The 13,597-nt window shown below is 43.6% G+C and overlaps 1 protein-coding gene across 3 annotated transcripts in view; it reads left to right on the forward strand.

Annotated features, from left to right (window-relative positions):
• nid2a (nidogen 2a (osteonidogen)) overlaps positions 1-13,597 on the forward strand; it is a 99,785-nt gene that overhangs the window by 42,903 nt on the left and 43,285 nt on the right. For all 3 annotated transcript variants that reach the window (XM_020500804.2, XM_020500806.2, XM_020500805.1), the window contains exon 9: positions 4,483-4,617. In XM_020500804.2, the coding sequence (XP_020356393.1) occupies positions 4,483-4,617 (135 nt within the window). The remainder of the gene's footprint in view (positions 1-4,482; positions 4,618-13,597) is intronic.

Below are 13,597 nucleotides of genomic sequence, written 5' to 3' on the forward strand. Positions count from 1 at the left end.
TGTCTTTTGTTGTGTTTTACTGCCATTTTAAGCGTGTCATGCGAGCCAGGTCAAGTGCTTTGACCCTCAAGGTCGCCCAGAACGGCTATGGCGGAGCACCAGCTGTGTTAAAATCCTTTGCCTCCAGTATCGGCACAGTTAGCCAATGCAGCTACAGTAAAAGTTGTTTTCAAATGGAATTGTTATATTGGGCTTTCACATTGTACACATCACCCCATACTGTTGCTCAGAAGCCATTTTATGCTAGAACATTCACCACTCATCGGTTTGATGTGGAACCATTGTGACTGACTGGGTCTCCCAGGTCTTTTGCTCACCATATCATTGCGTTAGCCCGCTGAGCTTAATCTTTAACTCGGGTAACTCATCATGCGAGTGTGGTTCACTGAACCATCATCTCCTTTACACCATCATACTCCAACCATAACACAGTAGACATACACTGCATCATCATACCATGTCAACCCTCCACATTTCTTATAGTCGCATCCAATAACGGTGGGTTTAGTCATGTAAAGACTGTGGTTATTTGGCTATACGATTTGGACATTTCAAAATTCTTCCCATACACATTCCTATTTCCAACTCGATTGTTCTGTGTTCTGAGTCATTTGTGGTTATGGGGAAACCCTGGCCTGCATCCGGTTACTCATCCATCTCTCTTAGTCCCTCTCTCTCTTTCTCTCAGTGTTTGTCTCTGTCTCTCTCAGTCAGTCTCTCTCTCTTTTTGGGGGGAACCCTGGCCTGCGCTCATCCGGTTACTCATCCAGCTCTCTCTTTCAATTAAATTAAATTTGCTTTATTGGCATGACGTAACAATGTACGTGTCAAAATAACCATACATTCAACAATAACAATAAGCATACAGTAGAGTACATGTGCAGGTTGATTGGTTTGTCAGACACTATCCCTCAACTTATGGCAGGGAGCAATGTTGTGCGCTGCCAACCCACAGCTCTCTGCGTCCTCCCCCAACAGGACTGGTAGCCTACTCTCATCAGAGAGGTCTTTGAAACCTTGAATAAGGGTTTCAAATTGGGGAAATGACACTCTCTAATTGTTTTATATTTTGTCAGGAAATGCAGCTCCGTCTCAGGTTCTGCTGTGGTGCAGTGGTTGCACAGCCTTTCCTCTACAGGGAGCCAGGTTTTCCTGTGTCTACCCTTCTCAATGGCAAGGCTGTGCTCACTGAGCCTGTACTTTGTCAAGGTTTTGATCAGTAACCATGGTCAAATATTTAGCCAGTGTACTGTCGATTTAGGGCCAGATAGCACTGCATGTTGCTTTGTGCTTGTGTTTCCCAATAAGCAATATAGTTTTGTTTTGACTGTGTTGTAATTTTGGTTTATCCTGATCTTTCACTCAGTCCATCTCTCTCTTTCTCTCAGTGTTTGTCTCTGTCTCTCTCTCTCTTTTTTTTGGGGGGGGGGGGACCCTGGCCTGCACTCATCGAGCTCTTTCTCCCTGTCTCTCTCTCACCCAGCTCTCTTTCTCCCTCTCTATCTCTATCTCGGTCCCTCTCTTTCTCTGTGTGTGTTTGTCTCTGTCTCTCTCTGTGTTTGTCTCTGTCTCTCTCACTCAGTCTCTCTCTTTCTCTGTGTTTGTCTCTGTCTCTCTCTCTCTCTCTCTCCCTCTCTCTGTGTGTGTGGTAGTCTGGTATTTATTTGCCTTCTCTGCCATGTGGTCCATGGCTGTGTGTGAATGTGTCTTGTCTTACATGGATAATTGTACATGAGGTTGTACAATTAGGCCAGGAATGCTTTTGTTTCTGTCTGGTTTCCAGGGAATTGAGTCAACTTGCCATTCACCATTGGATAGATTAAAGACACAACTCCGGATTTCAATCTTCACATATGATATATACACTCACCAGTCAGTTTATTAGATACACCACCATGTCCATGAAAATTGATTGCTCCTACATACAGTGAGTCACATGGCTTGCTATATAAAGCAGGCTGACAGGCATCGAGGCATTCAGTTACTGTTCGATTGAACATTAGAATGCAACTTTTTAACGTGGTATGATTGTCGGTGCCAGGCGCACCGGATCCAGTATCTCAGAAACGGCCGCCCTCCTGGGCTTTTCAGGCACAACATTGTCTAGGCTTTCCAGAGAATGGTGCATACAAACAATAATACGCAAGTATAAACACCATGGGACCACACAGCCATCATACCGCTCAGGAAGGAGACGCATTCTGTCTCCTAGAGATGAACGTACTTTGGTCGAAAAGTGCAAATCAATCCCTGAACAACAGCAAAGGACCTTGTGAAGATCCTGGAGGAAACAGGTACAAAAGTATCTATATCCACAGTTAAACAAGTCCTATATCGACATAACCTGAAAGGCCGCTCAGCAAGGAAGAAGCCACTACTCCAAAACCGTCATAAACAAGCCAGACTGGTTTGCAACTGCACATGGGGACAAAGATCAGACTTTTAGGCGAAATGTCCTCTGGTCTGATGAAACAAAAATAGAGCTGTTTGGCCATAATGACCATCGTTATGTTTGGAGGAAAAAGGGGGAGGCCTGCAAGCCGAAGAACACCATCCCAACAGTGAAGCACAGGGGTGGCAGCATCATGTTGTGGGGGTGCTTTGCTGTAGGAGGGTCTGGTGCACTTCACAAAATAGATGGCATAATGAGGGAGGAAAATCTGGTGGATATATTGAAGCAACCAAAATCTCAAGACATCAGGAAGTTAAAGCTTGGCCGCAAATGGGTCTCCAAATGGAGAAGGGCCCCAAGCATACTTCCAAAGTTGTGGCAAAATGGCTTAAGGACAACAAAGTCAAGGTATTGGAGTGGCCATCTCAAAGCCCTGACCTCAATCACATAGAAAAAGTGTGGCCAGAACTGAAAAAGCGTGTACGAGCAAGGAGGCCTACAAACCTGACGCAGTTACACCAGCTCTGTCAGGAGGAATGGGCCAAAATTAACCCAGCTTATTATGGGAAGCTAGTGGAAGGCTACCCAAAACATTTGACCCAAGTTAAACAATTTAAAGGCAATGCTACAAAATAATAATTGAGTGTATGTAAACTTCTGACCCACTGGGAATGTGATGGAAGAAATTAAAAGCGGAAAAATAATTCTCTCAACTATTATTCTGACATTTCATATTCTTAAAATAAAGTGGTGAGCCTAACTGACCTAAAACAGGGAATTTTTACTATGATTAAATGTCAGTCATTTCTTCCCAAGACCTCAAAAGTGGTTTCCTGGTGTGGTTTAAGCATTGTTGTGGAATAAGGACATCTAATGGTTGTTATTTTTTCTATTCAAAAAGTGTGATTTTGATAGTGAAAAAAATTAGTTTTTCTGTGTTTTTTGGTATTACAATGGCGAATACATTTATTCTCTGGTAAAAATTCTGAGTGGCTGGTTAGATTTTTGATCTACCTGCCACAGTGGCTGATGGACCAAAAAGTTTGTTTTTAGGCCGTGTTCATAAACCATAAGCCATGTATATTTAAACATTTGGGGGCACAGAAAGAAAGGAAAAGGGGTAGCTTCTTTAGAAGAGCAATTATTATACCAGTGAATGAATGTCTGATCTTTTGCACGTCATCACTCAAACTTGAACGCTCTTAAAGAGACAGTGTACCTTTTCCGATGTAATGCATCTCAATAGGTGGCGCATTTACACAATGAAGAAATCTAATATTCCACAAATGACTTTGTAATTTCAATGACAGGTTTTTGTATCAACATTTTAGCTTTTTATAATAAACAAATGTCTTCACATGGTTAAATATTAGTTTCTAGAGCACATGTGCATCAAAAGTAGTTCAAGCATATTGGGCCTATATAAATGCTATCTCAAAAAAAAAAAAAAAAAAGTATCTTCTGGTGCTCCTGGATTTTATGTTGTGCACCTAACTTTAAGTTGGGAGCACCAGTGCTGGGAACACAAATGTTTAATATAGAGCCCTGCCTACGTTTATTGTATTGTATCGACACCCACAATGCGTCATGTGCGTAATGATCATGTGGGGTGAAATATGTATATATTTGAAGACTGGATCACTCAGTCTGCTTGACCAGATGAAGACCCGTGTTGGATCTAAACGTTGTCATTAAAGGTGGTAAATTAGAAGCATTTTCAGTGTGCGGACCTTTCTGTTCTTAACAAGCAGTATTGACCACAAACAAATGGTACGTGAAGGCACTTTGAATCACATACATTTAAGTTGGTCCCACGTTAAACTAACAATTTTAGGCTTGAAGGCTTCATAGTGGCTTTACAAATCAATTATAAGTCGTCATCCGATAGAGGCCATGTGGCAAAGCGCGAGCTGTAAGTACGTCTTATAACACCTTTTTTACATAATGTGAATTTGCTTATAGATAATTTTTTCATAATCTAGGTCATACTAAGGCTTCAAAATATGTTTGTTTTAGGTGGTACCGTAAATCCCAACTGACTTGGTTTGTAACTAAAGATGTGCTCCTTGTCTCCTCTATGGAACCGCCAGAACCTGTCCAGGTGAACCCGTGCTACTCAGGAACCCATGACTGTGACACCACCGCCCAATGTCTGCCCGGAGAGGGCCAGCAGTACCAGTGCCAGTGTGCCACTGGGTACATGGGCGACGGGCGCAACTGTTATGGTAAGAGAGGGGTACTGTGGATGGGGTGGGTCTTGGGGGATGGAAGTGTTATAAGGAGCAAAGCTTTTGAAAAATAGTTTTATTTTTTTGGGGGTGTAGATCAGCTTTAATAATGCAGATAGATTGTAGCTTCCATCATTGTAATTGTCTGCATAATTTCCAATCCCCCATAAACAAATTTGCATATACACTACCGTTTAAAGGTTTGGGGTTACTTAAAAATGTCCTTGTTTATGAAAGAAAAGCACATTCTTTTGTCCATTAAAATAACATCAAATTGATCAGAAATACAGTTGTAGACATTGTTAATGTTGTAAATGACTATTGTAGTTGGGAACGGCTGATTTTTTAAAATGGAATATCTACATAGGCGTACAGAGCCCCATTATCAGCAACCATCACTCCTGTGTTCCAATGGCACATTGTGTTAATCCAAATGTATCACTTTAAAAGGCTAATTGAGCATTAGAAAACCCTTTTGCAATTATGTTAGCACAGCTGACAACTGTTGTCCTGGTTAAAGAAGCAATAAGCTGGCCTTCTTTAGACTAGTTGAGTTTCTGGAGCATCAGCATTTGTTGGTTCGATTACAGGCTCAAAATGGCCAGAAACAAAGACCTTTCTTCTGAAACTCGTCAGTCTATTCTTGTTCTGAGAAATTAAGCCTATTCCATGTGAGAAATTGCCAAGATCTTGTACTACTCCCTTCACAGAACAGCGCAAACTGTCTCTAACCAGAATAGAAAGAGGAGTGTGAGGCCCTGGTGCACAACTGAGCAAGAGGACAAGTACATTAGATTGTCTAGTTTAAGAAACAGACGCCTTACAAGTCCTCAACTGGCAGCTTAATTAAATCGTACCCGCAAAACACCAGTCTCAAAGTCAACAGTGAAGAGGCGACTCTGGGATGCTGGCCTTCTAGGCAGAGTTCCTATGTCCAGTGTCTATGTTATTTTGCCCGTCTTTATCGTTTCTTTATATTGGCCAGTCTGAGATATGGCTTTTTCTTTGCAACTCTGCCTAGAAGGCCAGCATCCCGGAGTCGCCTCTTCACTGTTGACGTTGAGACTGGTGTTTTGCGGGTACTATTTAATGAAGCTGCCAGTTTAGGACTTGTGACCATTTTATTGGTAAACTATACAGTAATGTAAAAGTTATATATTTTTTTGTGATCCAATACGTAATACAAGTACACTTCATTTTGTTGTAATCCAAAGAGCTTAGAAAAAATATCTGGATCCTCTATTGAACATTTGGCAGACTATGTTTGAGATTTCACATTTTCATGGGTGCCATATTGACACGAAAAGCTCTATGACAATCACATTGTAGCTACTGACTTTGATGAACTCATGGCTAACTAGGAGCTGCATGGCTAGCTAGGAGCTGACACGAGGGAGTTATCATGAGAGGTCCTGTGCAGTGGAAAGAGATGGGGCAACATTGGGTTGGATAAGAGTAGATGAAATGTACAGTATAAGGCATTGGGGTACAATGTTTCTGGCCAGTAGAGAAGGGAATGTGGGCTGTGGGACTTGAGATGGCATTGTTTAGGGAGTGGAGAGGAATTTCCCTCCATTCCCCTCTCCCACCAAGTGTCTCGCTCTCTCTCTCTCTCCTCTTCTGAGTCATCCATCCAGCGAGGAGACAGGGCTGTGACACTGTTTACTCTCAGTGGAGTGTCCTGGATACTCCCTTCTTATGCCTCTCCTCTCTGCTCTCTCCAAAGCCCCTCCAGTCCAAGGCTGCATCTGCAGGGAGTGGAGGTAGAGAGGAGAGGATTGGAGGAGGGAGGGAGAGAAGAGAAGAGGGAAAGGGAGGGGAGAGGAAGGAGACAGGAGTGGAGAGGAGTTTTTTTGAAATTAATTGAGTTAGACAGCAAGGGAGTGCATGTTTCTATAACAATCTTGGTAACCCCCCCCCCACTCTCTGGTTTGTCTCTTGCCACGCATGTATGCACGCACGCACACACCTCACCTTCACCTTCACACATTCCCACTACTCCACTCTACTGCAGAGGAATCTGGAGCTGATTTCCTGGCTGCCGAAGGGCACCTCTCATGTTGGTTGGGTGAGGGGGATCTGACAGTGTGTAATTTCGTCACCTGTTAGAATGCCCCTCTCCCTCCCCTCCAGGGCAGGTAACAGGGGGTCCAGCCTCCAATTGTCATTAGCCGGATGATCAAAACCAGCTCCCTCGCTGCGTTCGCTACGACCACCCTCATCGACTCCCAGCTGCCCTTAAGGCTCCAAAGCCCCATTCTCACGAGGTGTGGCGCAGAGCCTTCACCCACGAGCCTCCCGCTGTCATCACAAACAGCCGTGATTGCAGTGCATAGTTTATATCCCATGTCTCAAGGCGCCATGCACAGAGCCTTCTTTACATTCACCAGGACACCAGTAATGGCTCTTAAACAAATGTCAGACTAATTAATGTTTAGTGTCAACGGTGGGATCCCGGCTCCCCTGTGGAGTGGAGCTTTATAGGACTGGGTTACGCTGTGTTTCTTAGGGCAGGCAGATAATACCAGATACCTGGGTTCAAATACTCTGTCTCTGATTAATTGAGCGTGCCTGGCCTGATGGAAACAATGGAACAATTCCAAAAGTGAACATTTCAAACCCTGCCCATCCAGGCAGACTCAATCAAACTTTGAAGTATTTAGAAAGAAAGTAAAGGCTATTTTAAGAAAGGCTAGTTTCTAAGATTTGAAGACATATAGGGCTTGCTTAGCCCAAAAACAGTAGGGAGGTCCAGGGGCATTCTCCCCCGTCCCCAAAAAAACCAGACCAAATTTCAACAGCTAAATGCATAAATTTGGTGCACTTTGAGATGAACATTGAGCGATTAGATATTTTTCAAGGTAACTTGCACCTTCCCACCTGCTACATGTTTAGTGTCAAAGGTGGGATCCAGGCTCCCTGTGGTCTCTCTACTCTGGAACACTCTCTACTCTCGAACACATACATATACAGTGTATTGCCAAAAACCACTCAACAACGTAAAACACAGACTCTGACCCGTTCAAACTGATTAAAGTATCCCACAGTACTCTGACACACACAATGTGTAATTAGAATCCATAGAGCAGTTTTAAGTGATAGTCTTACCCCTCCTCTGCCTCTCCCCATCACTTTCGGTGTGTCGTCTGTTGCTGTCTCTCTTGTCTGCCTTCTGTTGCTGTCTTTTAGTACTCTGTGTTGCTGTTTCTTGTCTACCCTCGTCTCTCATCCTGTCCTGGTTGTAAAAAGTGTCAAAGTAAACAATTGTTTTAATAGTAATTTCACAGGCTTTTTCACCTCACCAGTAAATTACATTTTTTTGGTGCAAATAAATAGAACTAATTAGAATATATAGCAGAGCTTGAAGTGATACAGTCTACTGTGTGCTTAACACACCTCTGTTCTCTCCCCACCTGTCCTCCTCTGTCACTTTCACTGTGTCTTGTCTGTTGCTGTCAAAATCAAAATGAAATTGTATTGGTCGCGTACACATATTTTTCAGATGTTATGGCATGTGTAGTGAAATGCTTATTTTTCTAGCAGGATAACAACACACATACAGTGGGGCAAAAAAGTATTTAGTCAGCCACCAATTGTGCAAGTTCTCCCACTTAAAAAGATGAGGCCTGTAATTTTCATCATAGGTACACTTCAACTATGACAGACAAAATGAGAAAAGAAATCCAGAAAATCACATTGTAGGATTTTTAATGAATTGATTTGCAAATTATGGTGGAAAATAAGTATTTCAAATCAAATCAAATCAAATTTATTTGTCACATACACATGGTTAGCAGATGTTAATGCGAGTGTAGCGAAATGCTTGTGCTTCTAGTTCCGACAATGCAGTAATAACGAACAAGTGATCTAACTAACAATTCCAAAAAAAACTACTGTCTTATACACAGTGTAAGGGGATAAAGAATATGTACATAAAGATATATGAATGAGTGATGGTACAGAGCAGCATAGGCAAGATACAGTAGATGATATCGAGTACAGTATATACATATGAGATGAGTATGTAAACCAAGTGGCATAGTTAAAGTGGCTAGTGATACATGTATTACATAAGGATGCAGTCGATGATATAGAGTACAGTATCTACGTATGCATATGAGATGAATAATGTAGGGTAAGTAACATTATGTAAGGTAGCATTGTTTAAAGTGGCTAGTGATATATTTACATCATTTCCCATCAATTCCCATGATTAAAGTGGCTGGAGTAGAGTCAGTGCATTGACAGTGTGTTGGCAGTAGCCACTCAATGTTAGTGGTGGCTGTTTAACAGTCTGATGGCCTTGAGATAGAAGCTGTTTTTCAGTCTCTCGGTCCCAGCTTTGATGCACCTGTACTGACCTCGCCTTCTGGATGACAGCGGGGTGAACAGGCAGTGGCTCGGGTGGTTGATGTCCTTGATGATCTTTATGGCCTTCCTGTAGCATCGGGTGGTGTAGGTGTCCTGGAGGGCAGGTAGTTTGCCCCCGGTGATGCGTTGTGCAGACCTCACTACCCTCTGGAGAGCCTTACGGTTGAGGGCGGTGCAGTTGCCATACCAGGCGGTGATACAGCCCGCCAGGATGCTCTCGATTGTGCATCTGTAGAAGTTTGTGAGTGCTTTTGGTGACAAGCCGAATTTCTTCAGCCTCCTGAGGTTGAAGAGGCGCTGCTGCGCCTTCCTCACGATGCTGTCTGTGTGAGTGGACCAATTCAGTTTGTCTGTGATGTGTATGCCGAGGAACTTAAAACTTGCTACCCTCTCCACTACTGTTCCATCGATGTGGATGGGGGGGTGTTCCCTCTGCTGTTTCCTGAAGTCCACAATCATCTCCTTAGTTTTGTTGACGTTGAGTGTGAGGTTATTTTCCTGACACCACACTCCGAGGGCCCTCACCTCCTCCTTGGTCAACAACAAAAGTCTATCTCAATAGTTTGTTATATACCCTTTGTTGGCAATGACAGAGGTCAAACGTTTTCTGTAAGTCTTCACAAGGTTTTCACACACTGTTGCTGGTATTTTGGCCCATTCCTCCTTGCAGATCTCCTCTAGAGCAGTGATGTTTCGGGGCTGTTGCTGGGCAACACAGACTTTCAACTCCCTCCAAAGATTTTCTATGGGGTTGAGATCTGGAGACTGGCTAGGCCACTCCAGGACCTTGAAATGCTCCTTACGAAGCCACTCCTTTGTTGCCCGGGCGGTGTGTTTGGGATCATTGTCATGCTGAAAGACCCAGCCACGTTTCATTTTCAATGCCCTTGCTGATGGAAGGAGGTTTTCACTCAAAATCTCACGATACATTGTCCCCATTAATTCTTTCCTTTACACGGATCAGTCGTCCGGGTCCCTTTGCAGAAAAACAGCCCCAAAGCATGATGTTTCCACCACCATGCTTCACAGTAGGTATGGTGTTCTTTGGATGCAACTCAGCATTCTTTGTCCTCCAAACACGACGAGTTGAGTTTTTACCAAAAAGTTATATTTTGGTTTCATCTGACCATATGACATTCTCCAAATTTTCTTCTGGACCATCTAAATGCTTTCTAGCAAACTTCAGACGGGCCTGGACATGTACTGGCTTAAGCAGGGGGACACGTCTGGCACTGCAGGATTTGAGACCCTGGCAGCGTAGTGTGTTGCTGATGGTAGGCTTTGTTACTTTGGTCCCAGCTCTCTGCAGGTCATTCACTAAGTCCCCCTGTGTGGTTCTGGGATTTTTGCTCACTGTTCTTGTGATCATTTTGACCCCACAGGGTGAGATCCTGCATGGAGCCCCAGATCGAGGGAGATTATCAGTGGTCTTGTATGTCTTCTATTTCCTAATAATTGCTCCCACAGTTGATTTCTTCAAACCAAGCTGCTTACCTATTGCAGATTCAGTCTTCCCAGCCTGGTGCAGGTCTACAATTTTGTTTCTGGTGTCCTTTGACAGCTCTTTGGTCTTGGCCATAGTGGAGTTTGGAGTGTGACTGTTTGAGGTTGTGGACAGGTGTCTTTTATACTGATAAGTTCAAACAGGTGCCATTAATACAGGTAACGAGTGGAGGACAGAGGAGCCTCTTACAGGTCTGTGAGAGCCAGAAATCTTGCTTGTTTGTAGGTGACCAAATACTTATTTTCCACCATAATTTGCAAATAAATTCATTAGAAATCCTACAATGTGATTTTCTGGATTGTTTTTCTCATTTTGTCTGTCATAGTTGAAGTGTACCTATGATGAAAATTACAGGCCTCTGTCATCTTTTTAAGTGGGAGAACTTGCACAATTGTTGGCTGACTAAATACTTTTTTGCCCCACTGTACAGTATATCCCAAAAAATAAAGAAATATCAGAACAAGCTTTGAGTCCTGAATACACAGTGTACAAAACATTAGGAAGACCTTCCTAATAAATCATCAAATGTATTTATATAGCCCTTCTTACATCAGCTGCTATATCAAAGTGCTGTACAGAAACCCAGCCTAAAACCCCAAACAGCAATGCAATGCAGGTGTAGAAGCACGGTGGCTAGGAAAAACTCCCTAGAAAGGCAAAAACCTAGGAAGAAACCTAGAGAGGAACCAGGCTATGAGGGGTGGCCTGTCCTCTTCTGGCTGTGCTGGGTGGAGACTATAGCAGAACATGGCCAAGATTTTCAAATGTTCATAAATGACCAGTATGATCAAATAATAATAATCACAGTAGTTGTCGAGGGTGCAACGAGGGTGCAAGTCAGCACCTCAGGAGTAAATGTCTGTTGGCTTTTCATAGCCAATCATTGAGAGTATCTCTACCGCTCCTGCTGTCTCTAGAGAGTTGAAAACAGCAGGTCTGGGACAGGTAGTACGTCCGAGCTCCATAGCCGCAGGCAGAACAGTTGAAACTGGAGCAGCAGCACGGCCAGGTGGACTGGGGACAGCAAGGAGTCATCATGCCAGGTAGTCCTGGGGCATGGTCCGAGGGCTCAGGTCCTCCGAGAGTGAGAGAGAAAGAGAGAATTAGAAAGAGCATACTTAAATTCACACAGGACATCGGATAAGACAGGAGAAATACTCCAGATATAACAGACTGACCCTAGCGCGCCAACACAAACTACTGCAGCATAAATACTGGAGGCTGAGACAGGAGGGGTCAGGAGACACTGTGGCCCCACCTGATGATACCCCCGGACAGGGCCAAACAGGCAGGATATAACCCCACCCACTTTGCCAAAGCACAGCCCCCACACCACTAGAGGGATATCTTCAACCACCAACTTACCATCCTGAGACAAGGCCGAGTATAGCCCACAAAGATCTCTGGCACGGCACAACCCAGGGGGGCGCCAACCCAGACAGGAAGATCACGTCAGTGACTCAACCCATTCAAGTGACGCACCCCTCCTAGGGACGGCATGGAAGAGTACCGGTAAGCCAGTGAGTCAGCCCCTGTAATAGGGTTAGAGGCAGAGAATCAGAGTGGAGAGAGTGGAACCGGCCAGGCAGAGACAGCAAGGGCGGTTCGTTGCTCCAGAGCCTTTCCGTTCACCTTCACACTCCTGGGCCAGACTACACTCAATCATACGACCCACTGAAGAGATGAGTCTTCAGTAAATACTTAAAGGTTGAGACCGAGTCTGCGTCTCTCACATGGGTAGGCAGACCATTCCATAAAAATGGAGCTCTATAGGAGTATGTCTGTCTGTAATAAAGCCCTTTTGTGGGGAAAACCTCATACGGATTGGCTGAGCCTGGCTCCCCAGTGTGTCAGCCTATGCCCTCCCACGCCACCCATGTATATAATGGTGGGTATAGACAGTATGGACTCTATATGAATAGGAACGTTGTGTACATTAGCAATGGGATGAGCCTTGACCTGAATACAGTATATAAATACGAAATGGGTAAAACTATGTAAGCACGTTATAAAACATTGTCTTAGGTTCTTGCCGTCTCCTTTGTCTATTTGGATTTCTGATTTTATTACGATCGCTGATGGCGACAGCTAGTATTACTGGGGTCTGACCAAAAAAACATTACAGACAAAATACTTTTTTCATACATTAAAAACTTTTATTTATTGTGGGTCTATCTTCCTCTGTTATGGCCTGTTCTGTTCTTCTGTTGTCTCTCTTCATCATATCCTATTTTTCTGTTGCAGTCTGTGTCTTGTCTGGTGTGTCTCTCTCAATCACCTATTCTTCTGTTGTGGTCTCTGTCTCTTGTCTGGTGGTGTGTCTCCCTGCATCATATCATACTCTTCTGTTGCGGTCTCTGTCTTGTCCGGTGTTTCTCTCCATCATCTACTCTACTCTTCTTCTACTCGTGTCTCTTTAGTTTTGCAATCCAAACCGGTCAAGGGGCTACTGGGGTAGCTTAACTTGTTTTGGGCCTGTGTCTGGGTCACGTAAATCATCCTCTTCTCTACCATTTGCCACTGGCTGCTGCTGTTCTAAGTGCTCCACTGGCCTTTACTCATCTCTCCTCCTTGGCTCATCTGAAAGATAGAAAGGTAGAGGTGCAACATGTTATTAGTTAGTTTAAAAAAATGACTGCACTTCCGGATTTGGCCTCATTTTAGATTTGGTTCATTAAGAAATGCTAGCGGCCATGACTGAATTCAAATGTGAGTTGGTTTCGGGTTGTGGTTCGATGTGGGTGTCTCGTGTTCGCAGCTGGGAAGAGTTAGCCCAAAATTATTTAGTCAATTAGCTTCAGTCAACTAGTGTGCGACCTGACTTTGACTTTAGGTAACCTATCTCCCGGGCTATTTAGGGATCGTCAATAAATTACTCAATGTAAATTAAGCAATAATTTCATGTACACCTTTTAGTTCTCATTAAATGCTATCAATATTTGCATATGAATTTCTACAATTTATAGTTGGTTTGAGGTTTTACCATGGTCCCTAAGGCTATGAAAGGCTATCCAAAGTCAACCCAGATTTACCGCAAGCATTACAATTATCCTATTTACACTTTGTAGTCAATTTTGACAGAAGATTCAATGTTTCTGACTC

Source organism: Oncorhynchus kisutch, linkage group LG14 (assembly GCF_002021735.2).
Source record: "Oncorhynchus kisutch isolate 150728-3 linkage group LG14, Okis_V2, whole genome shotgun sequence".
Classification (NCBI taxonomy): Eukaryota; Metazoa; Chordata; class Actinopteri; order Salmoniformes; family Salmonidae; genus Oncorhynchus; species Oncorhynchus kisutch.